The sequence below is a fragment of the Camelus bactrianus genome, chromosome 2 (assembly GCF_048773025.1).
Source record: "Camelus bactrianus isolate YW-2024 breed Bactrian camel chromosome 2, ASM4877302v1, whole genome shotgun sequence".
NCBI classification, from domain to species: domain Eukaryota; kingdom Metazoa; phylum Chordata; class Mammalia; order Artiodactyla; family Camelidae; genus Camelus; species Camelus bactrianus.
The window spans coordinates 35,244,366-35,271,345 of record NC_133540.1 but is presented as its reverse complement, the minus strand read 5'-3'; the positions used below and the strand labels follow the sequence as shown (position 1 = coordinate 35,271,345).

Sequence of the window (26,980 nt, the reverse complement as noted above, 5' to 3'; positions counted from 1 at the left end):
TAACGATAAGTATCTTACCTAGTGAGGCTGAAAGATTCATTTTCCACGATAAAAGCCAATGTTGGTGTCCAGGATGAAATAGTATGGTATGGAAAAAAAATATCACCACCCACAAAATAATTTTAAGAATACATAAATTTCATCTACCTATTCAGCGCCTTACTCTTTAAACATGTCATATATTTTAACAGTTATAGCTTCTTAAATAGAAAGTTATGAATATAATTTAATTATTGAGATAAAAAGAATATAGCTAAACTCTATTTTATAGAGGTCTGAAATTTAAACTCAATCCAAACACTTGAATCAACCATCAATCAGACAAAACCAGAAGGAAGAAAAAATATTTGCTTGGACCAAAAAATACTTGATTGGATATAAATAATACAACAAATCATGGATAATTAAATTGAAATTAGTTTCATAATACTTTTGTATCGATGAAACAGTGGAGTGTATATATGCATGTATATCTATATACACACTTTAATATATATTTATTTAAATTATTTAATATCTGTTTAATTAGAATACACACACATCCACCCATACTCATATGTGCATGTTATTACTAGAGGTGTCATTTTTTGAGATATAAAAAGAAAAGTAAAGCACATAGTGAAATAGTATTCATAAACGCTAATTGACAACCAGAACAGGATTAAAACAATGATTATATTCTCTTGTGTGTATGTTTCACCTCAGTCGCTTCCTATTGGGCCTCTTATTTCCCCATCCTCCAGTGCTGGCATGCTCCAGGGAGCAGATCTTGGAACTCTTCCTTTTTTTTTAAATCTACATTTCCTTCCTAAGTAATCTCATTTAATCTTGGGGTTTAAAAACCTCAGTTGTGCTAATCATTTTCAAATTCATTCATCTCTCGCCTAGAATTTTCCCTGAACTCCATCAAAAGCAAAAGCCCTCCTCTTGACAGTTCCAACGTATCATGTTCCAAACTGAGCTCCTGATCAGCAGACAGGACGTTCTCAGCAACCAGCTGCTTCTACCCGCTTCTCCAGCCTAGCTCATGGCAAGTCCATTTGATGCGGTCTATGTCTCTCCCCATCTCTTCTCTTCCTCTTCTAATTTTTGCCCAATTTTTCAGAAAATTCTGCCTTTCTCTTCCAAAACTATGCGGAATCCAACCACGTATCTCCACACTCACTGCAACCACCTCACTGCCCTCACTCTGAGACACTGAAATCCTTGACTTATGCTTAGGTTGGATGGAGGCAGGAGGCAGGCAAGGAGGGAGGAATAAAGCAGTTCCTTCTTAGCCCCACACTCAGGCCCCAAATCCGGGGATTCACTCTGCCATTTCTCCTTGCCTTTCTTCCCCTGCACTGCCGCTACCTCCATTCCTTAATCCATTTACTCAAGCAAGCTACTACTTTGGTAAACCGAGTCATGAAAAAACAAAGATGAGAGATGACGAGGAGGCAAGGAGGGAAAAGGGAAGGAAAACAGAGGGAGGACAGGCACGAGTAGATGACGGCTGATGAACTTTGGAAAATGCTATGTAGTGATGTGCCTCCCCTCCAGTGGCAGAACCAAATCCCCAGAGAAAAGTCTAAGGACTATTTCCATCTTTTTTTTTTTTTTCCCTACTCAAGCCCTACTTGCAAAAAAAAAGAGAAAAAAAAATTTCTTGACTTCAAAGGGAGGGATAGACATGCCTTCAGTTCTAACTGTGAAGAAAATCGTGTGGATAATAAATGAAAATTTACACCTTAGTGCACTTGAATATACCCTTTTGGCTTCACAGGGTTTAACAATGTGCTTCATGCAATTGTAGAAGGTAAAAAAAAAATCCGCCTCTGCTTTTCCCCATGCATCCTTTTCTTTCTTTCTTTCTTTTTCTGTTAGAAGTATGACTTAGAGAAAAGAACTTGAAAGAAAATAATATTTGTTTTTTTGTCTCCTATGGACTTCACTTATGTAGAGTTTCATGATCTAAGCTTAAATTGATGTTTACCTCTGAAACTACTCTTTTAAAAATACTGGCTTCATGGAAATTTTAGAATCAGCATTTTGCATAAAGCTCGACTCTGCCATTGATTAGCTCTGTGACAGGTGACGCTAATGAAGATGGGAACAAAGAAACTAAAATTCATTTCATTTCAGCTCCACTCATCCACAAAGGATATCTGCCTATTGGCTCTGATCACAGTGGCTTCTACTATCCCCCTTTTCAGTTTGCAAGTTCTCATCTGCAATTCCTTAACCATTAAGACCTCTTTTCTGTATATAGCCCTTCCGTAGTCTGATTCTAGCCCCAATAAAAAAGTTCCCAGGCACAAATATCTGCCCTTTGAGTAAACGAAGCCCAGTGTGTTTTCACTTCCTTCCGTGGCCTGTTCCCGTTTATCTGTGATTTCCTTGCCCTAATATCCTCTGCCAACTTCCAAGAGTCTGCTCAGATCTATTTCTGCCTCGTCTGGCTTCCGGTATCTTCATGCTCACTCCTCTGTGAAGATGTGATGCAGTAACACCCTAACCAGGTCCTCCAGTCCTCTCCCACCTAAAACATTTCTCAGCTCCATCCTGGACCTTATTCATCCATAAGCCTTAATCAAAGCACAGAGTGACCTACGTTACAAGAATAGAAACCATTCCCAAACACAAGGCATAGGTAAATGGACCCTCGACTGCAAATGGCCCTGAGGGACATTTTTAGGGGTGATGGAAATGTCCTAAAATTGGATTGTGATGATAATTGCACAACTCTATAAATTTACTAAAAATCATTGAACCATACTTTTAAAATAGGTCAGTTGCATGGTATGCAGTTTATACTACAAAGGCAGAGAGTAGAATGGTGGTTCTCAGGGAACTGGGGAGACGTTGGTCAAGGGAAATAGAGTTTCATTTACGCACGAGGCACATGGTCTGGAGAGCAATGTACAGCCTGGTGACTAGTTAACAATGCTGTATTGTATTCTTGAAATTTGCTAAGAGGGTAGATTTTAAGTTTTCTCACCACACACACACACACACACACACACACAAAGAAAGAAAAAAAAAGCTAAATATGTGAGATGATGGATAGGCTAAGTAGCTGGATTGCAGTGATTATTTCACAATGTGTACATATATCAAAACATCAAGTTATACGCCCTGAATATATAAAAATTTTATTTGTCAATTATACTTCAATAAAGGTGGGGGGGGGGAAGCAAATGTTCCCAGCATATGATACTACAGTGCTGGTGATTATGATTCTGCGATAAGAACTCAGGAAAACAGAAGGTATATTTAGAAGACACTTCATGTTTTTCCCTGTTACATCCAATGATATTTTTATGGAGGGTCTCTAATAAAGCCAATGGTTTATACTATAGAATTTACACTAACAACCCAAGCCTTTTTCTCCTTCTCTCTCTCTCATTTTAATAGCTAATAATTATTGGGTTTATACTATGGGCCTAGAATTGCACTAATTTCTTTGCAAGGATTATTTTATTTAATTGTGACAATAACTCTCTTGAGGAACAAATATTCCATTATATAGATTTAGAAATTGAAGCTGGGTAGGGTAAGTAACTTGGCCTAGAACATACAACTGATATAGATGGGAGAACCAGAGTTTAAGTGCAGGTCTCTGTATTTCACAGTTTGAACCCTTAATTATGTTTTACTACTTTATAAACATGGTATTGATCCATTTTTAATTTGGAAAAATTATAATATCATAACTAACAGAGGAAACATCTTTTATTTAGTAACATAATGGTAGGTACAGCATATAATAGTAAGATAAAGTTAACTGAAGTTTTCATCTTCTAATTAAGACAAAGCTCATTTGAGAAGATGTATGTTTTATTTCATAACACAGAAAGGGCAGCAGGGTTTTACAAAGATATTTCTCTCATTCTACAACTAAATAAAAAAGAGAGATAGAAAACAAAACTATCTTAAAAGAAACAGGACTTCGTCTGTATCTACTGGTATCTATCTAAGGAAACTTACTACCTTTCCAAAACATTCACCAATATCTTTAGGTCGATATCTTCTGTGTATACATAATTTCATGTTTTCCTGCAAGTGTGTTTTTTTATGTGCATATTATTTTATTAGCATTAAAGGCTATTATTCTGAAAATGTTTTAGAAGTAGATATCAGATTATAAAATGAAAGATTTTTTTTAACTTTTTATAGGAAATTTTTTTTGTTGAAGTACAGCCAATTACAATGTGTCAATCTCTGGTGTACTTTTAAAGTACATCTCTAGACACCTCATAATCTACATACTAATTGAAATGACAACATAGTGTTCCACTTTAGTGCTGCAGAATAGCTTGCTCATTTGTGGTGTTTCTAATATTAATATTTTACTATTATGAATAAAATCCATGAACATCTAAAATATTTACTTTTTTCCTTTATTATTTTTATTATACATTTATTCCTAAATAAGTGGTTTTCCTGAGGTGTATTTGGGAGGGCTGCAGACAGAGAACCAATAAGGCTGGAGTCTGGGAAATATTTTTACTGACTACTATACAGTAGCAGATTAAAAAGGTAACTGATTTGAGTGCAAATCACCATGTTAAATCATGTGTTTTTAATAATACAGATAAAGTAAATTACTTTGAAAACTCTATTTTCATAAAAGCCGAGAAAGAATTGAATGAATCAACTTTGTAAAATTTTTATCCATTTAAAAATATTAAAAATAGCAAAATCAATTCCTAGAAAGGTCATTCGATTTTTTGATATCACACAGTTAAGATTATGTGTTTTATTTTCAGACACTGCTCTCTTTCCCAAATTTATTATCTCTATAAATTCTAGCATCATTTAGCAAATTCATTTTCATTTACAATTAAAGTAATTTTCTCTAAAGTAAAGATTTAATTTTTAGGAAGTCTAAACTGATGCACTTTATACAGTGATTCTTGCCTAAGCTTCAGATCCTACTTTGCATCACAAGCTTTTGGATAGGTGATTGGAAGAATGTTGCCAATTTTTAAATGTTAAAGTCACCTCCATATTACTAATATTGACCCAAATTTTAGGTTTTTTTTTTTTTTTAATGAAAATCATCACCTTTCCCTCTTTCAGAAGTATATTTTCTCTTCCTAGTGAGGCACAAGCCAACACACTCTAATCCCTGACAAATGGCTGTTTTAAAGCCTACAAGACATTTACCACAAACACCCCTATGTTTCTGTTACTTAATACAGACACCAGGATCTCTCCAGGCAGAGTAATCTGCTCTCCCTTCTCCTATGGCAGGCAATGCTTTCACGCTTTTCATTTACTCCCTCATATAACTTATTTGTTCAATGCACTTATCAAGTTAGTTCCTGGGGATACAGACCTGGTCCACGCCCTGGTACACAGAGTCTAGAGGGGAAGGGAGACAGTTCAGTGTGTCTGCACACTGGGGGCTAAAAGCAGATGTGACCCCACCAAGGAGTCATCGAAGGCTGCGAGGTTGAGGAGGTTCAGTCCTTTTCACCATGGAGGGTGGTGTGAGAGGAGACGATGGTGTGCATAGTGGAAGATGAAGCCGAGCAGACATCAAGGCCAGATTATACAGGAATGCATTATGCGCCTTGTGCTTTATTCTCAGGCAAGAGGCAGCTATAGAATGTTTCAAATTATGAAATCACAAGGTTGTTATTTTGGAAATATTATTCCAACCGAGGTGAGGAAAATGGATTAGATGAGAGCCAGCCTGGAAGAGGGAGAGTGACTAAGAGATTTGGCAGCAGAACATTTAAACGACAGTGATTCTAGGGTTTAGGATCATCCTAACCATGATTCATTATTGACACGAATGGCTTCCTCAGAAGTAAGAAGGTAGAAGTGACAGAATTGATTTTATTTTTTTTGAAGTAGAAGCAAGGGAAGAAAAGTAGGCAAGGATTTTTCAGGTGTCTAAGTTGAACATATAAATGGATGATGGTGTCTTAATTAAGGAAAACAACCCCCAAAAGAAGTTTGAGGATAAGGGGTGAGAAATGACCAAATATGTTGACTTTGAGGTGTTTGGATGATACCATTCACGTGGAGCTGTCTACCAGATGGTTGGAAATACATGTCTGAAACTCATAAGCCAAGCCTGGGCTTAGCACAGAGATGATTCATGAAGCCCAATGCTCAAGAGTATGTGGGCAATTGGGTATCTGTGCACACTGATGTGACTTTAGTGGAGGCAATATGGCAGCATCTCTAAAATGTCACCACTTCAACTACGTAATTTCACTTTTAGAAATTTTATCAAAAAGAAATACTCATACATTTGCAGATATACGAGAATAAGAGTACAGGTATATCTTGCAAACAGAGAGAGTCATAACAAAAATCAGAAACAATCTAAATGACCATCAATACTGTGTTGATTAGATAATTATGCTACATTCAATCAATAAAATCCTACTTAGCTTTTGGAAAAAGAGATTTATAGTTTTTGAAACGAAAGGTTGTCAGAACATTTTCTTTAGTGGAAAAAAACTTGTTTACATGTTTTACATAAATAATAGCTAACATCTACTAAGCCTTCATTATGTGCCAGGTACCATTATAAATGTGTGGTCCATATGAAGTCATCAGATCTTCAGAACAATCCTATGAGGTAAGCAATATTATTTCTGTGTTACAAATGAGGAAACCATGGTTGAGAGAGAGGAGGTAATTTGACTAACGTCATAATGTCAGTAAGTGCCCAAGCCAGGATTCCAATCCATCCTAGGAGTGGAGTCCTATGAATTATCTAAGATTAACGTTTCTGCCTTGACCCAGAAATGGAGGCCAGAAAAATGAAACTGAGTTATAAGTCAAGAGTGTCACATTCCCATGACCTGAGTTTGTAGACTAAGAGTCATGATCACTGAAAACTCAGATAGTTTGATACCCAGAAGAAACTGCATAGGGAAATACATTACGCTGTTCAGATTTGTTTACTTTGGGGAAGGAGAGCAGAAAAGTTAGGCTTTTCACACTATATGCTTCTTTATTCTTAGAATTTGTGTACTATAAGCAAATTTTATTTTTTCATATAGTTAAAAAGAGAACAAGGGAGGAGAAAACCTGCATTATAAATTCATTTAGGATCAGATGCAACTTTGCAAAAATCCTTTTACTCTCTTACATTACATTTAGTTCAATGTTTTGTAAGTGTCATCATTTAGTCTGAAGAATATGTCCAAGCCTTAACAAGGCTTTTTAATTATTTTATTTTCTCCCAACTCCAAGTGGTAGATGTGTAAGAGCTAAAACTGGCCTATTCTTGAAGATCTGTTGTTGCGTACAGGGAGATACATATAGGGAAGTGCACATGCATGAGAAAGGCCAGGTACACAGTTTTGGCAGACCCAGCATTGTATTTGCTCAAAAATGAACTGCGCTGAGAGCTAAATGTGGTCAAGGAGGAACTGACTCACTCGAAGGAGAAAATATACCTCCAAGGAAATCAAATCATAATCAACACAAAATTAAATTGTCTTCTCCTTGAAAATGACATAATCAGCTACTGGATACAGTTCAAAAGGAAAAAAGAAAAAGGAATGGATAAGGCTTTTATTCACACTTCCTCTTATTTCCATAGAGTCTGTGTGATTTTTATTATACTTAATTAAAAAAAAATGTTGGTGCTTTTTTTTCCAAAAGAGAAAAATATATATTTGAAAGTGAATAGGAGGTGAATTTTAGCTGTAATCTATAAGACTGATATATTTAAAGATACAAACGTTGGTGGAGGGGGCATGACTTCCAAAAACGAAAGACACATAAGATTTTTTAAACGGAGAGAACTCAATTTACATACTTTGAAGAAACAGTCATTTTAATTCATTTTGAATTTTTCAATTTATAATTGAAAAAATAGAAAGATACAGATTACATGTGTAAAAACAAGCTGGAAGAGGCTGCACCAACGTGCCCCCAGTAACTGTCATGTTGAAGAGGGAGATGATGGGTGATTTTAATGTCGTTCTTTTGACTTGTCTTCATTTTCCAATAAACATATTTACAAAATTGGAAAACTGTCAATAGAAAGTCTTTATTAAGAATGTATACTACTAAAAGATCAACGATTGCTACTTAAAAGATATATGACAGTATACATGGATTTTAGTGCATGTGCTGCCGAAGCGAGCACAGATACATGGATCTAAATAGAGTTATGAGCTCAGACTCTGAACTGCTCCACCAGTGAGGGACAAGAAAAATTTCTGAGAGAAATCTACAGATCAAGCCGGAAACAGAGAAAGAGCTCCAAGTAGGAGGAAAAAGAAAACTGGCTCAAAATCAAATTAGGAATGCAGTCTTCTTGCTTTCACGGAACACATCTGAATTACTCATTCCCTTTCAAAAAAGAAATGAGGATCTTTGTCTTAAGCTTGAACGTGAAGGGTCTGAAGACAAATATCTTTGTAACTACTGCCTAGTTTGCTGATATGTCCCTGGAGAAAGTACAAAATGGGAAGAGATGGAAAACTTTGAAGGTTTTGCTTATTAAATAGCTCAGCTTCAGACCACTAATGAAAAATGTTAATTTATGTTTTGTCTCCCCCCAGTTAAGCAGTGGTTACTGATTCAATCTGAAGAGTGAATTTTAAAGGTAGCGGTATGATTTTATGCCCATCTCTCCCACTTCCGGTTTATCGGGTGCCGGCTTCACTGTAGGCTACAGAGATACGACACCTTTCCTTTTACCCAAGAAGCCTCTTATTTACACTAGACAATGGGAAAGTGTCTACTCATATTTCTCCTTACAATAGTAAGGACATTTTCCTTAGAAACTGTGTAACTGTTGTGGTTGTAGAACCACTGACCTCATAAAAGGTAAGGCTGGTTTGTTTAACTCTTTGTATTTACTGTTTTGCTTTCTTTCAGGAAACGCCCCCAAATTCTAGCACGGACTCAGGTTGTAGGCTCAAGGACAGCCTGCAACATTTCTATCAGTCAAATTTTAGTCTGTTTTCCTCGGGACTTTTCTGAATTTTTTTTTTTTTTTCCTCTCTCTCTTCCATTTTAAACTGTGGGGGAGTCAATGTTGACCATGGGACCTGGAGCAGATTGAAGTTGGGGGGTCGGGGAGTGGTGAGCGGAGGGAAAACCAAGGCAGACACTCAAGGCAGGCATTTGACATTAGGACCTCCGGCCGGGAGTTCGCTCTGAGTCCGCTCCTAATGTGGAGGCAGATCACAGGGAATTAATATTCCTCATTAGAAATGAACACTGCCCCTCACTGGCTTTTTTTCTTCTTTACAAAGATGCTTGGTTTTCATGAGGTTGCTTTTTATCTTAATGAAAGGGCTGTGCTTTCAGGTCATGATCCTTCTCAGTGAAAAGTTCTGGCTGAATCTGAGGTTCCTGCTGAAATTAGAAGTGATCAAAGCAGGCGAAATACGTGTTGTGGTAGTTTTCCCCTTTCTTTTAAGTAATACTGGATGTAAAGCACTGATTCGTATTTTGAGGGAGGAATCCACAAGCTTTCAAATAGTGTTCAGGTAAATCACTGAATCCAGGAACACATAAGTGTTTGCTGAACAAATGAATAAACAGGTTACAGACATCCAGGTTTTAAAATAATATATGAATAATTAGGTGCTTTGGTTCTCCTAGAAAAGTCTCATTTTTAAAGCATGAACAGCTCTATATATAATATGCTTGGTTTTACTCCTTTGTGTTACTCAGGCCCAAGTTCTTCCCAGATCAAAATGCCTTCAGTTTTATTCTCATCTTTAGTTCCATGTTACAATGATTTAATAAGTTTGAGATTTTCAAGCAAAAAATTCCAAGAAGTGTGATGTAAGGCTTTTCTTCTTTATTGCAACAAATAGTCCTTTATGTAGATTTTCTTTCCTTCTGCAAAAACTAATTGAGGTCCTATACATTTTTTAAGTTTAACTCATCTGTGTCACTATTCCTGTTTCTCTTCTCCACGCCCTTCATCTGTCTCTCCCAGCACTACTCACTTACACCTGCATCAGTGGTTCTCAACTTGAGCCACACGTTAGTCTCACCTGGGAAGCTTTTAAAATTTACCAATGCCTGGGCTACATTCCCAGGACTGACTTAATCTGTCTGGGGTGATATCCTGGCATAGATAAAATATTATAAAACTCCAAAGGTGATTCTAATGTGCAGCCAAGGTTGAACACCCCTGCTCTATATATTATTGACCTATTGCATTATGATTATTTTTGAAACTTTACTTCCCATTGCAGTTCTCAGCACTTTAAGTCAGGTTGTATCTGACTCATGAATTTCAACGCCTGTTGAACTTGAGCTATGGAATAAGGCTTGTGGGCTAAGTATGCTGTGGAACACACCAGAAAATCCAAAATTCAAGAGAATTTCGCCTATTAGTCAAGGGAATTTCAAATCATTATGAAAGAATTGGACAAGAACAAACCTAATGCACCATAACTGTGACCTGGGGAAAACCATAAGGGCAGTAAAAATAAAACATTAGGACAAAGAGTCAGATCCACTTGAGAAATCAGGAAGACATAATGGAGAAGGTGGAATCTTAGGATGGACCATGTGCAGAATTTTGAATAGGATTACGTACATGGTTTTGGCAGAAAGAAATAGAAAATAGTGGGGAGATAAGAAGAGAAGAATTTCTTGCGAAAGGAACACAGCAGGGAAAAGGGAAAGGTGAAAAGTGAAATCCACTAAGGGAACAACAGTTTGTATAGCATTTAAGAAGCTCTTCAGGAGAAGGAGGCAATGAAGGTCGAAAGTCAGTGCGGTGACGTCACGGAGACTTTGTCCAGTGAATGAGCGGGACTCCCTGAAGGTTTCTGAGCAGGGAGTAATGTATTAAGACATTTGTGCTTTAAAAGAATCAATCTTCCTAATTAATTACCTTGTAGCCTTTAAAATACTTTTTAAAAATGTGATCTGAATTACATTATATGAATACTATAAGCAAGGCTTTCTTATGTTAAAACCCTTTTCATTATGTGGTTAACGTATTCATCGAACAGTAGATCACATAGATTACATCTGTTCCCAGATGACAATATTTCATTGGCTTAGCTGAGAAGAAAATAAATGAAAGTGAAGCGGTAATAATGGCTGTGGTAGTTCCCCTAGAAAACTGGTCTAAAAGACTAGGTTATCTTTTTTTGGGGGGAAGGGGTAGTTATCTGAAGGGAGAAGAGGCGAAGAAAGTTCCCTTCACTTAACGTGATTTTCTGCCCTGCCAAATGTTAACGAGTACTTATTTCATAGAGCCATATTTACTTCTCCATTACTGCTTTTGACCGACAAATGCAATACCCGTTGCTGAAAAAGCCCGCAGAAAATGATCTGCATAGTGTGATATCATTTTAAGCTTAAAGTGTTTGGTCAGATCAGCGCTCAGCTTGATGGACAGGCTGATCCCATGCTCATCTGAGTACTGCCTCTGCCTCCATGTTTGTCCCACACCACTGCCCTATGATCTAGGGCAATTTTAAGATCTACATCAACTTATCGTTTTAATTTAAAAAACTGTATTTCATCAATAAAGTCATTAATAAAGCAATGGGATATATAATACATATGAAAAACCTAAAGCAAATTAATGCTTACAAGCATTGGCCATACTTTCCTTTTTTATTTTAAATTTGATCCTAGAGCTATATGTGTATGTGTTTACATGTACACAAACACCCCAGTGAGAAGTGAAGAACAGCGAAGAACTTGCATATTCATGCAGATATTTAAAACTCAAGAAATAGTCGAGTCTACACCCACACCTCAACATTTGTCTCTGCCAGTAGCATACAGTAGTATTTAGTGAAATTATAAGGGTAGGTTCCATGTTTCACATACCAATGCTTTATATATGCTCATGTAGATTTGGTGCACCCTGTGGACAGTTTTCAGTCTTATCATTGTGTTATGCATTTAGAAACTGGATTGAGAAAAATAGTGAATTCTCAAGGTAGAAACTTCCAGTTTCAGACGAGGTGGAATAAACACAATCTATTTTACTTTCCCCACTAATCATACCAAAAAAAACCACCAAACAAAAACACACTCTGGACAAAACATATAAATCATTTTCAGAACATTCTAAGAAGTGGAGGAAAGAAGGCAGATTGCCTAGGAGCCTCAGGACTGAAGAATTGATCACAATGTTTCTTTTTTTTCCCTTGCCTCCTATATATCCCAACTTAGGAGCTAAAGAAGCCCCCAATACAGCAAAATGACAAATAAAAAAGCACCCAAGAATAGCCAAAGGACTAGTAAAAAGGTTGCCCAACAGAACAGAAAACTTTAAACCATAACTGCCTATTCTGAGGTTGAATATCACAAAAATAGCAGTGCTCTTCCAGTCAAAGGACGGTGCAACAAGAGGTCACTGAGAAACAGCCCCCCCAGTGAAGCCCATGAGCAGGGAGCCGTATTCCGCTCCTATGCTCATTTTCCCAAAGGGATGGCATCCCTTTCCCCGTGGGGTCTGTCACTGAACTGACTTCCAACCGCCGTGAATTAAACAGAAGGTGCCCCTCCCCAGAGCCCACAGTTGGAACTCTGACTTCACCACCTACTGCAACTATAGGGCAGCAGAGCCACTTTCTGCAGCAGAAGAGTTTGGGCAGGAGGGTGTGACTATTAAGGGCTAACCCAACCTGAGACAGTTTCTGTGCGGTAGTGGAACAGGTATTTATGACACTTACGGTGAGGATTACTCTAATCTACACCTGTAATAGAATCTCATAGAACTAGATAGCCTGCTCACCAAAAACAAAAACAAACAAACAAACAAAACCCAAAACCGGAAACAAAAAACGGGAGAAATAAGGACCACAGTTGTGTTAACAGTACTGTAATAGCACAAAGTCAACGTCTTTAAAACAAGAAAGACAAATATATATTTATGCATTGATATACCAGTATATTGGTTAGACAATTCTAACTTATTTTCAGTGCTTTCTTCCTGAATATCTGGACACCAAATAACAAATGTATTATGTAATAAATGTGATAAAACTTTTAAAAAAACGTTCTGGTTTTGCCACTCAGATTTTCTAATACTATTACTAAGCCAACTGTAACTAAATAATAACTATTTTCCCCCTAACTTTGAAAATTTGCGTTCTTAATCCAAGAAGAGTAACTGCTTGAAAAGGAAAGGAAAGTTACTCCTTCACATCTGGATAACCCTCTTTTTGACTTACAGGAGTGTAGTCATAACCAGAGGATATTACAGGATAAACTCAGTTGGTTGGCCCATGTGGGATAAACTACTGATGCAATATTTGAAAGTAGCTAAAAGCAAAACAAGAAGTCGAGAAAGTATCTAAAAATTATAAATAGTAGTGATAATACTTTGCTTTTTGCGTCATGCCTTTTCCCTAAGGAATAGAAAGCTTCCTCTTTTAATCTCATCACTTAAGTGATAAAGTTCTGTATTGATGGCTCTTTTTCAAATGGCATAATTAAATAATAGGGCAGTTAAGTGCCTTGCCTCAAGCCACAGTGGACATCACTAGCAGCGTCAGAGTCATAAATTAGGACTCATGGTCTCCATAAAGTGTCTGGCTTCACAGTTAAATTAGACTATACTTTCAGCTAAATCTGAACACCATCCCATTGAATGAGCAACAGTTAATCCTAGAACACTATCTATGTTTAAGCAGCACGGCTTCTACCAAAATGTTCTGCCAGCACAGTGCTAGTGCCACTCTGTAAGCAATACGCTCAGTCATCTCAGTCATTTGGTTTATTCTAATTTAATTTCTGCTTAACTTTTGTTTGTTTTCTTTTTCTTTTTCTTTTTTGAATTCAGCAACTTTCTAAGTTCCTGAATGGGTGGAGATGTCAAGAACTACTCATTGTGATGGACCATGCTTCTTTATCCTAACCTTGTACACAAACTTCCCCAAACAGAAGGCAGAATCATTAATGCATCCTGTCATCACTTACTTTCTTCTTTCCGTTTCGAATCTATGGAGAAGTTTCCGAAGACCGCCATTCTTAAATCCCTGAAAATGGGCAGCTGGGGCTCCCACGGTGATGACATCGTACAGGGCATCTGGAACAGGAATGGACAAGGAGATGAACGCTTTGCAAACATTTATCTCCAGCATGCTGTTTGCACTGAAGCATACACACTGTGGGAAGTTGGAGACATTATTCTGTTTAATTTTGCAGGAATAACTATGAACTCGTATCTCAAGGGGGCAAGAGGAGCTAATCAATCTTTCTAAAAGCCACCTGTGCACCTAAACAAGTTATAATATTTCCTTGATTTATGACTACATCTTAATTATATGCTACTGTGTAGAACAGAATGTTCTCTCATTCTTCTGTAGACTTACTGAGATAACATGTTAATTGGTCTTTTGTGTATTTTACTTTACTTAGTTTTGCATCATTTAATTTGCAATTATTTTGAAATTCAACAATAATGAACAATCTTCCAACCAAAATTTACAGAGAAAAGAACCAAAATATTAATGCATTTTGACTCAGGGCAGAACAGTACTAGTGCATTAAAAAAAAATCTATACAGAGTAGTTCCTGCCTGTATCCTAAATCTTACACTATTTTGAATGTCTGCAATTGAGTTTTGCAATTTACTTAGGTGACACAGAAAGAATATAAAAAATGTCTCTTGATCTATTTTCCAGTGAGATACTTTGTTTTTTTAATAAAAAATCCATACATTTAAATTGAAACTCAGTCCTTTGATCTTGAAAGCCATCAAGTTTGATACATATTAAGTTTACTGCTTCAAAACACGCCATCATTTTTACATTCTAATGAAAACTGTCGCCATAAGAAGGAAGACAAGGTGAATGCCCTCTTGTTAAACCACAGTTTGTTTGAGAAACCTAATTTCATAGTAGAACCTTTTCAAATTGATTTGGTATTGACATCATGGTTGTTTTTCAGACCTCATTTACAGGGAGAACATACATTATTTTATTAGCTTCAGGTAAACACCATAACTTCTTCATAGTGGTTAAATCCAAATGAAATAGTTTTCTTTTTTTAATAAAATATGTCTTCAAGTGAAAGACTTCAGTAGCACCCTGAGAACTCAAGGTCATAAAACACCAGAAACACAACTCAAGCAAAACCATGGTAGATACTGAACCATCACGTAATAGACTGCTGGAGTGGTGATCTCTTGCCCTTCTAAAATATCATTAATAAACTAGATGTCATCTTTTCTTAAAATAGCAGCATATTAGACTCATGTGAAAATTTAAGATTTCTGAGGCCAGGGGATTTTAACCTAGGGCTAAGAAAAGGGGTTAAAGTGTCCATGAATAGATGTGAAGTGGATTAGCGCACCCATTCTACTTCATGGAAAGGGGTCACAGCTTTCTCAAATGGTCATGAGATCACCCAAAAGTTGCCAACATTAAATTCTAGTCCATCTTCTTTTATCTGATGAGAAACCTGATGACCTTAAGAAGTTACTGGGTTTGTTTAAAGTCTCGAAGACCTTACACCCAGGGGCTTCTGCCTTCTAACCCAGGGATGGAGAGGCAGTGGTGTAAGTTACTGACTGGACCCTGAGTCCCTGGCTCCGGATCCCAGCTCTGCCATTATAAGTTGTGCAGTACTGGGAAAATTACCTAACAATCTCTATATCTCAGTTCCTCAACTAGAAAATGGAGTTGAAAAGTAGTTTAAAAAAGTAAGCATTCAGTATGTATTTATTATCTATGATTATTTTCCCTATAGGAAGTAATTCTACCAATTAAGCAAAGAAAAGTGGTATTTTAACTTTTGATAATTTCTCCATAAAAATAAACTTTTCAGTCTGAAAAGGAAAGTGATTCTGGGGCTCAGTCTTCTGAATAAGATCAGTTCCTGCATTAATTTGAACTAAATGCGAAAAAAAAATCATCATAATGCTGCAATGAAATACACTGCACTTCTGCTAAAACCAGCAACACCAACAATATACCAAAGAAACTATAAACTGTATCCACAGGTCCCTCCAAGCCCAAACTAAATGTTCTCCTAACTGTATTTCCAAAAAAGTTGTCCATGGCCTCTCCAATACCACTCAGCAAAAGGGCAAGAATGAGGGAAGGGGAAATCTGAGTGAGAGAGTAGTCTTAATTGATGGAGATTAAAATGACTTACTTTGCAAAATTTGCAAAACCATCTGACCACAGACTTGTTGCTGGGGCCCTTTGTGGAGTCTTGTAAGGAGGCCCACGCACATGCAGAGCCCTGAACTTAATCTTTATTAGCTTCGTGGTGAATCTGCCTCAATTTATTCATAGTTTCAAGCAGCTTCCAAAGCTACTTTCTAGGAACAGAAACTTTCTGTTCCTTTATTCATTTCCTTCACTGCTCTTGGGAATTCTAGTCAACTTGAAGGAACCAAGAGACTTTTAAACAGCAGGTAAAGGAAGAGAAGCAAGTTGCTCAAATACTCTCCATTCAATAAATAACTGATTATTTATTTTTAAATCTAGATGGAGGAGCTTGCATTTCTTGAATTAATCTAAAGAACTTCCGAAGTTATGAACAAGCTCTCTCATATCCAAAGTTCTGACTTTTACTTCTTTCCATCCTATTGTTTCTTCATGAACTCATCCCATTTAGAGTTTTAACGCTGTATTTTTACCAAAGGCTATAAAATCTCCATCCCTGGCTAGTTCTGACCTCTTCCACACTAAGGAATCCAGTTCTTAAGCTGTCTTATGAACATCTCTGAATGTCAACCAGCTATTAAGCTTAGCTTTCTGATTCTTCCAACCTGCTTTTCCTCCCTCGTTCCCTGTGACCAATTTAGATACTTCATTCTTTTAAATATTCCAGAGTAATGTCCTGAAGATCTCAAGATCATTTTTAATTTCTCTCTTCCTCTCAACATTTTTTTCCGATCAGTTCTAACCACTCCGCTACCAAAGTTTTATTCTCTCTTATCCATGTTAACCATCTTTACCTTAATTCCCATCTCTCTAACTTCTTGTCAGGATTACTACTGCCTCTTCAATTTTGGCCTCCCTGCACCCACAGTGTAGAGGATCACTTCTCCTATATGAGTGGCCATGCAATCACTGCCCAGAACCCAGGCTCTGGTACTCATATCCCTCTTCAAAGATTTCAAATATTAATAGAAGAACATGCAAATGTCTCAGCATCATGCATGTTTTAAGTGCCCAATGAATGTCAATAAATAAATAAATAAATAAATAAATAAATAAACAAACAAACAAGTATTTTGAGGGTCAACTCACTTTGTCATATTTGTCTTCAGATCATACAGGGAATTACTATTCTTAACTAAAAAGAAATACTTAGATATACTATCCAGAAATAAACATATTAGTATATATGTATAATATAGAATGCATATATATATATATATATATATATATATATATATATCTCCAGGGGATGGGAATGAATTCATCCATTCATATACCCACTCATAGTTCATATTCTATTAAATAGCAGAGAGCTTATGATTATCATATGCAAAAGAATGAAATTAGACCCTTAGAGCATGCACAAAAAAATCAACCCAAAAAGGACTGAAGATTTAAACATAAGACTGTATGCTTGCAAACTGTATACTTGATGAGGTTTTGTAAGGAACTCCCACAACTCAATAGTGAGAAAAATTAATAACCTTCTTAAAAATGGGTTAATGACTTGGATAGGCATTTTGCCAAAGAAGACATACAAATGGCCAACAGGGATATGAAAAAATGCTAAATGTCATTAATTATCAGGAAACTGCAAATCAAAATCACAATGAGATATCACCTCACATCTGTAAGGGTGGCTATTATCAAAAAAAAAAAAAAAAAAAAAGATGCCAGGTATTGGCCATGATGGGGAGAAACGAGAACTCTTGTACATTGTTGGTGGGAATGCAAAATGATGCAGCTGCTATGGAAAACAGAATGGAGGCTCCTCAAAAAATTGAAAACAGAACTATCATATGATCTAGCCATCCCATTTCTGGGTGTTTTTGCAAAAGAACTGAAATCAGGATCTCAAAGAGATATTAGCACTCCTGTGTTCACTACAGCACTAGTCATAATAGCCAAGACACGGAAACAGCCTAAACATCTATCAGCAGGTGAATGGATAAAGAAAATATGCTACATACATACAGTGGAGTATTTTTCAGCCTTGAAAAAGATGGGAGTTCTGCAATATGTGACAACATAGATAAACCTTGAGGATATTACAGTAAGTGAAATAAGCCAGTCACAGAAAGTTAAATATGGCATGATTCCACTTATATGAGGTATCTAAAACAGTCAAATCCATAGACTCAAAGAGTGTAATAGTGGTTGCCAGAGGGTGTGGTGGGGAGAGAGAAATGGGGACTTACTAATTAAAAGGTGTAAAGTTTCAGTCAAACAAGAGGAATAAATTCTAAAAATCTGCTGTGTAGCACTGCTATCTACAGGGTCTAAGACAACAACTGAGCAGTGATATCTGTCTCATTTTAAAATTTTCCTCATTTTATCCTGCTCATTAAATTAGGTATCTTTGTGAAATGAATAGCCCTTAACGTTCAGATTTTTGGTACTAGGAGATAATTATAAAAATCTAGATGGGCATTTTATTTTCAAGAAAAGTTAAGCAAAATCATTGTAAGGTCCTTTTTTCTTTTTTAAAAAATATAATCTGCATATCGTCTTTCTTTGATATTTTATATTTCAAAAATTCCTTGCTTTATGAAGATGGTATCTGATACACCATATTAGGAAAGTTGAGTTCAAGCCGTTGAGTGTAATCAAGCTAAAGATGATAGGTTGGTTTGAAATTTAATAATAGGGCTGCCTCGTAGCCTTTTAAAAGCCATTTAATAATAGAAATGAGATAATAAGTCTATTTTTTTCCCAGAAGATCTCTTTAAAATTCCTACAACTATAAAATTAGTGCTGATGAAAAAAAAATGTAGACATGCTGATCTCATTTCAAGGAACAATTTAAGCATACTCCCTGACTTCCAAATGGTCCACAAAATGACTTCAACATGAATCACAAGGCAATAGGGAATCTTAAGGGAAGTCTGCTTCAAAAGAGTCCAAGCCATTTGGCATCATCATTAAATACATCTAAAAGGTAATTACACTTCACTGAAGAGGTGATACACCCAAACTCTTGAGAGACAGAAGTCAGGGGGCTCGAAATACCTCCTCTTGTTTCTTCCTTCCCTCTGTGTAGAAATCAGAAGACTAAAGGGCAGAGAGGTTAGCTGACTCATTCATAGTTACACAGTAAATCCTGGCCAGTGATGCACCTGATTCCAACTGCAGCCCTATGATATAATAGAGTAGGTTCCTTCTGTTTTCCTTTTTTTCCTTCTTCCTTCCTTCCTTCCTTGCTCTCTCTCCCTCTTCCTCCCACTCTTTCTTTGCTATGTACTATAATACAATACTATATATACAACATAGAAAATAACTTAAACATGGAGTAATATCATAAGAATCCATAATTTATCATATTCACAAACTGATTTTCTATGAAAATAAAATTTATTGAGTTCTATGGGAGAGGGAACTTTTCTTCTTAATTTCAGGGATTTGTGTTACTGTTGTCACTGCTGCTAAGATCTCTGTTGGAATGGGAACTCTATTCGTTGCATTTAAGTAATGAACAAGGATAAAAAATTAACTTAACGGGTCTGGGGGCACCTGAAGTTAAATGGAGGTTATTTCATTTGTCAGTATGAGACATGGTGACATTAGTTCTGCTCAGTTGCTTGTTTCAAGAGCTAGACATTAGCCTTGTGATTTGGTGAATCTGCCAGCTATTGTTTGCAAAGCTGCCTCTCCAAATATAGCTGGCATATTAATCAAATGTGGATAGATGCAATTTACTAATGGTAAGAATGAAAATAAATGGAGGCTACAACCAAATAACTCAACAAATACCAAGGCTTGGCCAATCTTACTTGCATCATTACCTTGCAAAATGTTGTCTGTCATTCAGCTAAACAGTCAAATCAGTAACCATGGATCTTAAATAAATTTAACCGCAATTCATTTAATCTCCTAAATACATGTTATATAAGCAAGTAGAAAATCTGACTGACTACCATCTATAACTTTCAACCATTTTATTTCACAAATAAAAAAAACTGAAGTTCAGAAAGGTTATCAACTTAGTCAGAATCGAAGAAGTAAGTGGCAAAGCCCCAAAATTCAGTAGTTTTCAATTTCTATTATGGTATATAGTTGGTGGTCTAGTCTATAGAACACCTACTTGATCTGAATTTCAATTTAAAATAAGAACTTTCAAACTTACCAAAACATAAATGTTTTTAAACTTACAAATTTAATATTTAATGGTATACATATGACATGCACATCGTATGTATAATACATGAGTAGCCTTAGGGAAAATTAATATGTAATAGAATTCAGGACCTTTGTATAATTCTTGGCTGTTAGAATACCTACTCCTTTCCCATGTTTTCGCCTTAGGTCTTCAAAAAAAGGAACCAGTTTTTTTTTTTTTTTTTCCTGAAAACTGCTGCATCAAAAATCCTCTAGTTGCTGAATTATACCCTAGTTCTGTAACATCAAAATCTTACTCTTCTCTCTGCTGCTTGCTATTTGTCATCACAGACAAGACATTTTTGTATATATCCTAAAGTGGGTTGAATTGTGTCCCCCTAAGAAGGTACTTAGAATATCTTTAGTTGTCAGTTTCTTCTTTTCACATTGGAGAAACAAAAACTAAATGCCTTGTATTTATCTCCGTTCACTCTAGTCTGTTTTCAGATATTACCTTGGAAAAAACAGCATAATGTGAATGGTTCTTTCATTTTCAAGAAATAAGTATAAAGCAAAAGGCCACTTAGATAATAATTTCTCTTTGTTAGGTGGAAGTATTTTCAAGATTATCACCAAATATTTGAATGCATATTTCAATATACATTCATATTAACTTGGCCCAACAAATGATCTAGTTTGATGATACTGCTATCCATGGCTGTAACCTGAGTCACCCTACTCTCTTTTATTTCATTCTATCCGTCACTGAATACTTGTTTATGATGATGTTTCCAAAATGCTGCTCTTAAATCATCTTTTCTCTAAATCTGGCTACTTCCTTAATTCAAGATTTCAGTGTCTCCTAATAGGCTCTTAACTGATCACTTTTCTCCAATTTTAACAGTTCTGATAAAACTGACAGATCCATTTGTTTCAGTGAGGGCAAATTCTACAGGTATCATAAAAACTCTTACTGTTCATTCTACGTGTTGTACATGCTTTTAATCAGAACAGAACAACTGCTTAGAAAGATCAAATAACAGACTTAAGCCATATGTAAAATGGTAAAGCTGAAATTCTGTTCCATTCCAAAATACATAAATTTTTTACTATATCATAAAAGTCTTCTCATACCGGCCACTAGAGAAAAAATATGTTGGCTGTCAGATAGTTTTTAAGTATTTTAGCTTCTTTATTACTTGTTGATACTTCAGTTTGGATGATTTTTTAAAACCATTAGATGTTGTTATGTTCAAACTATTAACAGACACAGTAATCAAGGAAGGTTCCTGAATGCTTTAGGCTAATCCATCTCACTTTTATTTCAGTTCTTACCTTTCACATAATTTTTGGTGAACAGGATCCAAGTTAAAATTTCAGATAGTTGATAAGGGTTGCCAAAGAAAACAAAATTGTTTTATCAGAATGATTGTAACCACACTTGACCTTATATGTTAGCTGGTTTTGTAGACACCATCAGTATGTACAAACTTAGAAAAATTAATTTTTCTAATTATAAAACTTCAGATAATTTTAAAGCAGAACAGAGATTTTATTTTAACTTTTTAAAACCTGTACCCTCTGTGTTGTGACAATGGTTACAACACTGGGTGTTAAAACCCTTCTTCAGATGTATCTGCGTAAGTTTGTAAGTGTATGTTGATACACTTAGCATGAGGGATTTGATGATCTAAAGTAACTTTTGGTTTCCTATGAAGATGTGTACTAAGTAGAATGACCATAACATATCATTCAAATGGGGAGACATCTGAGAGGGAATGGAGGTGGAGGGCAAAGATCCTGGGCAACAGGCATAATGTAGGACTTTTGAGGGGAGGGGATAGCACAGTGGTAGAGCACATGCTTAGCACACACAAAGTCCTGGGTTCAATCCCCAGTACCTCCATTGAGAAATAAAGAAAAATAAATAAACCTACTCACCTCCCCCCTCAAAACAAAACAAAACAAAACAAAAAGACAAAACAAACAAAATAATGTGGGACTTTTGTTGATGAATAGGGGAAGGCAGTCACCCTAAATATACACCAGAATTGATACAGCAATAAGTTAAAGAAAAAGGGAAAGGAGAGGTATTTTAAAATCCATTTTACTGAGCAATGGCAAGGAATTATGTGGAGTGGCAATGAATACAACACCCTATCATTCACTCTAGAGCTATTCAGGTATGTTATGAAAATCATACATATTTTCTTGGAAAGTGTATCTCACAACTGAGTACATCAAAATACTTTACCACCTCCTGCCTGACAAATCCACATCTCACAGGGAAAAGGGTGATTCTATTGACAGTCACCACGAAGTCAGAGAAACAGCAGAGGAGTCCACCTATGGTTTCTCTGGTTTCTCAAGATAGGTGCAAAAAGAATAAGCCTTGTTTTCCTTTTGATTTTATTTTTTAAAATTCAAACAGCAGCAAAATTGGTAGCTATTAGCTATCATTAATACTATTTAAGAAAACTAATACTCATTTTGCATACTCACCTGTAACTCAGTTCAGGTGCCATATTTACAAAGTATTGCCCAGAAACACAGCAATGAAAAAAAATAGTTTCTCTTGTAGTATTTAGGATCATTATTTGCTTAAATTGTTTCATTTTCACCTTTATATAACTGCTAAATTTTTAAATCCGGCCAATAGTCAAGCTTTTTAAAAAAGAACACACTAACATAATTTGCTCATTTTTCAAAAGAATATGATACAGTACCTTTCAAGTGAGGGCTGTGTACATGCATTCTTTGTAGATGTAGATTTACCGGAACAAATTCTAATGTTTTCTCTCCTTTGCTGCTGCTTGATTTGAAAGAGGACCCTAGGTGGAAAAAAAAATTGAGTATCATTAGTAAATAAATAATGTCTGTATGTGTGCTCACATAATTTGAAAAGTACACTTGACATAGAAAAATGTGACAAGAATTTCAGAAAGAAAAATAGATCCTGTATGAGTTGCTTTTATTAGAAATTTAATTTAAAAAAATTCTCAGTTATTCATTCCTATAATGATGCCATGAGGTAAAATAGTGTAATTTTTTCTTCCTTGTTTTTCATGCCAAGATGGTAGAGCTGGAAATAAAGATTTTTTTAAATCTTGGCTCTCCTATACCCACAACAACATTATTTATTATTGTTTTTATATAACATACATGAAATGCAATTCAGCTTGAATATGTAAACTTCTTGATTTCACACCTGTTTCCTTGCTAAGTTCTGTCAGAATGTCTTGGTACATATTCACCATTTGATCACAGTGAATAAGGACATTTTTTCGTAGATTGTCCCAGTGTGGAGATAGTTCACCAAGTTCTTTTAGCTCCTGGTTTCTATTAAGAATGGAAAAGAGGAGACAATATTTATTTTGATCTTAAATCCACAGACACAAAATGCTTAGTCAAAGTCGCCAAACTAATAAAAACTTGATTCACTATCCCTTTTAGGAAAGCTCTGCATACTTTTAGAAAAAAAAATCATTTTAACACAAAGGATGATATGAATAATTCAGGCCATATAAACATTAACGAATATCTGTATGTATATGTATGACTGAAACATTATGCTGTACACCAGATATTAACACATTGTAACTGACTATACTTCAATAAAAAAAAAAAAGATTATGTCAAAGAGCAAAAAAAAAAGGTTAACTTTACTGATAAAAATTTCACAGAGATGGCAAAGACTAAGGCATATAAAGAGAATATTTCATTAAAAAAACCCCCCACTAAATCTCAGTAGAGAAATGGCTAAGTTCTAGGCTTTGATTCTCTAAGATAAAATAATGTGGAAAGGGCTACCTGACTATGTCTGAAGTAATCTAGTTTATGTATCATATAGCTGTTATCTTTTTAAAGCACACAAATAGTATGATCAGGTATGATTTTATTGATCTCTGTTTCTCGCAAGAGGACAATTTAAGTAAATATTATCTGCCTATATTTTGCCCCCTTTTTTATCAAAAGGAAGAGCTAATCAAGTCATTTAGATTTTAATTATTAACTTTTATCTAATTCTCTACCCTTTAGCCACGTTGATTTAAATCATCAGAATGCCTTTTTAAATTAACATGATAAATGTTTTAATATGCTGCTTGGTTAGATTTCTTATTCATTTCTGTAACCTTTTACCAACAACATTTTCATGAGGCTAATTTAACCAGCAATAATGAAGCTTCTCTGCTATTTTGGCTGTGAAACATGCTAAATACCAAGCTAATAAATTCTGAAGATGTAGAATCCTGAGCACCCTGTTTGTCGCAAGAATAATGGATGATGTGCAAAAATGTGACTTGCTTTCAAATGTTTGTAGCCACCTTTGTTTTGCTTCAGTGAGAATTTGACTCAGTACTGCTGCAGCTTCCATCCGAGGTCTTCACCATTTTTGTGAACCTTAATCTCATTCTCAACTTTCCCACAGGTTAGCTTTCATCACACAACATTCGAGGGAGAAGTAATTAATCAATGGACAATGAGAGTAAAGGAAGTTTGTGACCAAAGGGGTGTTAGGAGGGAAGGCTGAAGAATTGGAGAGTCAAGTTCTCTGTGTGCACTCAAGTGGCAGGTATTCAAATTCAGAACAAAACTACAACCCAGACAGACAGAAAATTCCCAAAGCTCGAGATGTCCAAGTCTAGAAGAACCTGGACAACTAGGTCAAATCTGAGGTAGACAGCAAACATCAACTTAGTATGTAAGGTTTCAGATTTTACTTCCAATATACAGTTACAACAGAAAGACCAGCTAAGCATTCCTATTTAATACTAATAAATGCACCACAGGTTTACAATTTATGTTGTCTCTGAATCTTTATCAGAAATAATAATTAAAAAGTAAGTGGTGACAGAGGGAAGGAGTGAAGCCCTGATTATGGTGTGGGATACTGGGGTGCTGGACACTTCCTTGCCCAAGAGAAATCTGACAGTGTGGTCAGAAAAGCTTAGTGTTCTGCAGGGCGTGACTGGAGGGAAGCTGGGAGGAATCTCTAAAATGGTGTTTTAAATGTATTATACTCCTCTAATACGTCAAAACTTATATACAGGAATAGATGAGACCTGGCTTTCACTGCTTGTTTGTTCTAAGAGATGACTTTAAATAGACATGTGCTGAAAAGGACAAAAAACCAACATAAAGTTTCTTTGCATTAAAAAAAAAGTTCAAATATAGGGAACTATAGAAAAAAGATGTAATAATGCAGAGTAGAGTAATGAAAAAGTTGTAAAACAAAATGGGGCAGAGCCAAAAAGGCAACTGTTAAGTATTTTTTAAATGAAAGAAGTTAATTACATTAATTAATTGAAATAGATAAAGAGAGAAGGCCATCGGGTGCACCCAAGTCAGTAAGCTTTTCAGCCAGGACGGCTAGGGCTCTTTAGACTTCATTTTAATTTGTCGCTCAATTAAGAAAAATTCTGGAGTTTAGGAGCCTTGTTTTGCACCCCAATCCCGGTTCTCTGGAAGGCAGGGCCTGCGATCAAGCAATCCCAGGTCAGCCAGAGAGAGTAAGAGAAGTTGCAGGCAAAAAGAGAAAGCAAACACAGGACGGTCCGTTAATGCACTGGGCAGAACTTCACAAGAAACCACAGCCAGTTACTTGGCCGAGTGGAACGACTCTAGGGACGTCATATGGAATCTTTGCACCTTGGGACAGCTTGTTAGGTGGAGGAAGAGACGTTTATGTGCCAGTTCCTTACCATCGTCTCTCTTTCACTGGTAAAGATTCACCCTGTGGGACAGAAAGTCCCCCACACTTCCAGTAATATCATCTGTCTCCTCTGGGCAGCCACTGGGGAAGCCATACCCCAGTGGAGACTGAATGTTCCTGGGTCTGGTCTGGTTTAAGACATGGGTGTCAGAGCCATTCTGGATCTTTCCATGGCAGATGCCATTGGGGGTATGCTAATGGCTGGTCTTCACCTTGAAGGATGCTGATAAACTGCTGGCATCAGGAGACAAGGTGACAATGGTGGCAATATCTGGGGCTCTCTGTGGACCAAGTGGTCAAAACTTTAAGACATGTTGGGGTTGAGCCAGCATAGAAAAGCACATAAATGGGGCCCGGGACAGGCAACCTCTTGCACAATTCACTTGCATCATTTTATGAAATCCAGATAGCACAGAAAACAACATTCCTCATCTTCCCCAAGAGGGAAGTTCAAGTACAACCCTTCGAAGTGGTGGCCAGTTGCAATTCCCCAAAGATTTAAAGAGAGGTAGTGAACCAAGCACAGTATTCAACACTCCAGCTGATTTGGGGAGCCTTCACTGATATTCATCACCAATCTTTCCTACCATTGATTCCAGATTTGCCTCGTACTCCACCAGCATTCAGCTGGTCGGTGTTGCTGCCTTGTGAGGTCACCCAGACCTTAATCCCAAGGGATTAGGGCCCTTGTTTCCTTGACTTTATGAAATTTTGGTTGTGGCAATTTCCCATTCACATCTGTGCATGGGACACCTCTGAATTCCAGATCTATGTCTCTTTGCTCAGATTGTGACACTGCAGCCCTATTTTCGCATGGTGATGAGCACAGTATCTCTTAATATCTTTGCTGGTCCATTTAATTAGGAATGTAGCCAGATCACATGTGAAACTCATCACAGCTTCCAGTTAAGCAGGACTCTGACAGAAGTGCCTCTACCCATTCTCCACAAACCAGGATTCTAACGGGAAGCACAGATCCCCAAGTGGGGTACTGTGATGGGTTATAAAGGCCCACCCTTTCTTGCAGAGATGGTCATTTTAGCTATGGTAGGCACAACATCCTATATAAGCTGTTGGTTTACTATAGAAATTT

At 36.4% G+C, this 26,980-nt stretch overlaps 1 protein-coding gene across 10 annotated transcripts in view; it reads right to left on the bottom strand.

The window, feature by feature from the left end:
- The window catches only part of INPP4B (inositol polyphosphate-4-phosphatase type II B), a 687,800-nt gene that overhangs the window by 154,304 nt on the left and 506,516 nt on the right, over positions 1 to 26,980 (bottom strand). For all 10 annotated transcript variants that reach the window (XM_074378084.1, XM_074378080.1, XM_074378065.1 and 7 more), the window contains 3 exons: positions 23,383 to 23,513; positions 22,901 to 23,005; positions 13,882 to 13,990 (listed from right to left, as the gene is read on the bottom strand). In XM_074378084.1, the coding sequence (XP_074234185.1) occupies positions 13,882 to 13,990; positions 22,901 to 23,005; positions 23,383 to 23,513 (345 nt within the window). The remainder of the gene's footprint in view (positions 1 to 13,881; positions 13,991 to 22,900; positions 23,006 to 23,382; positions 23,514 to 26,980) is intronic.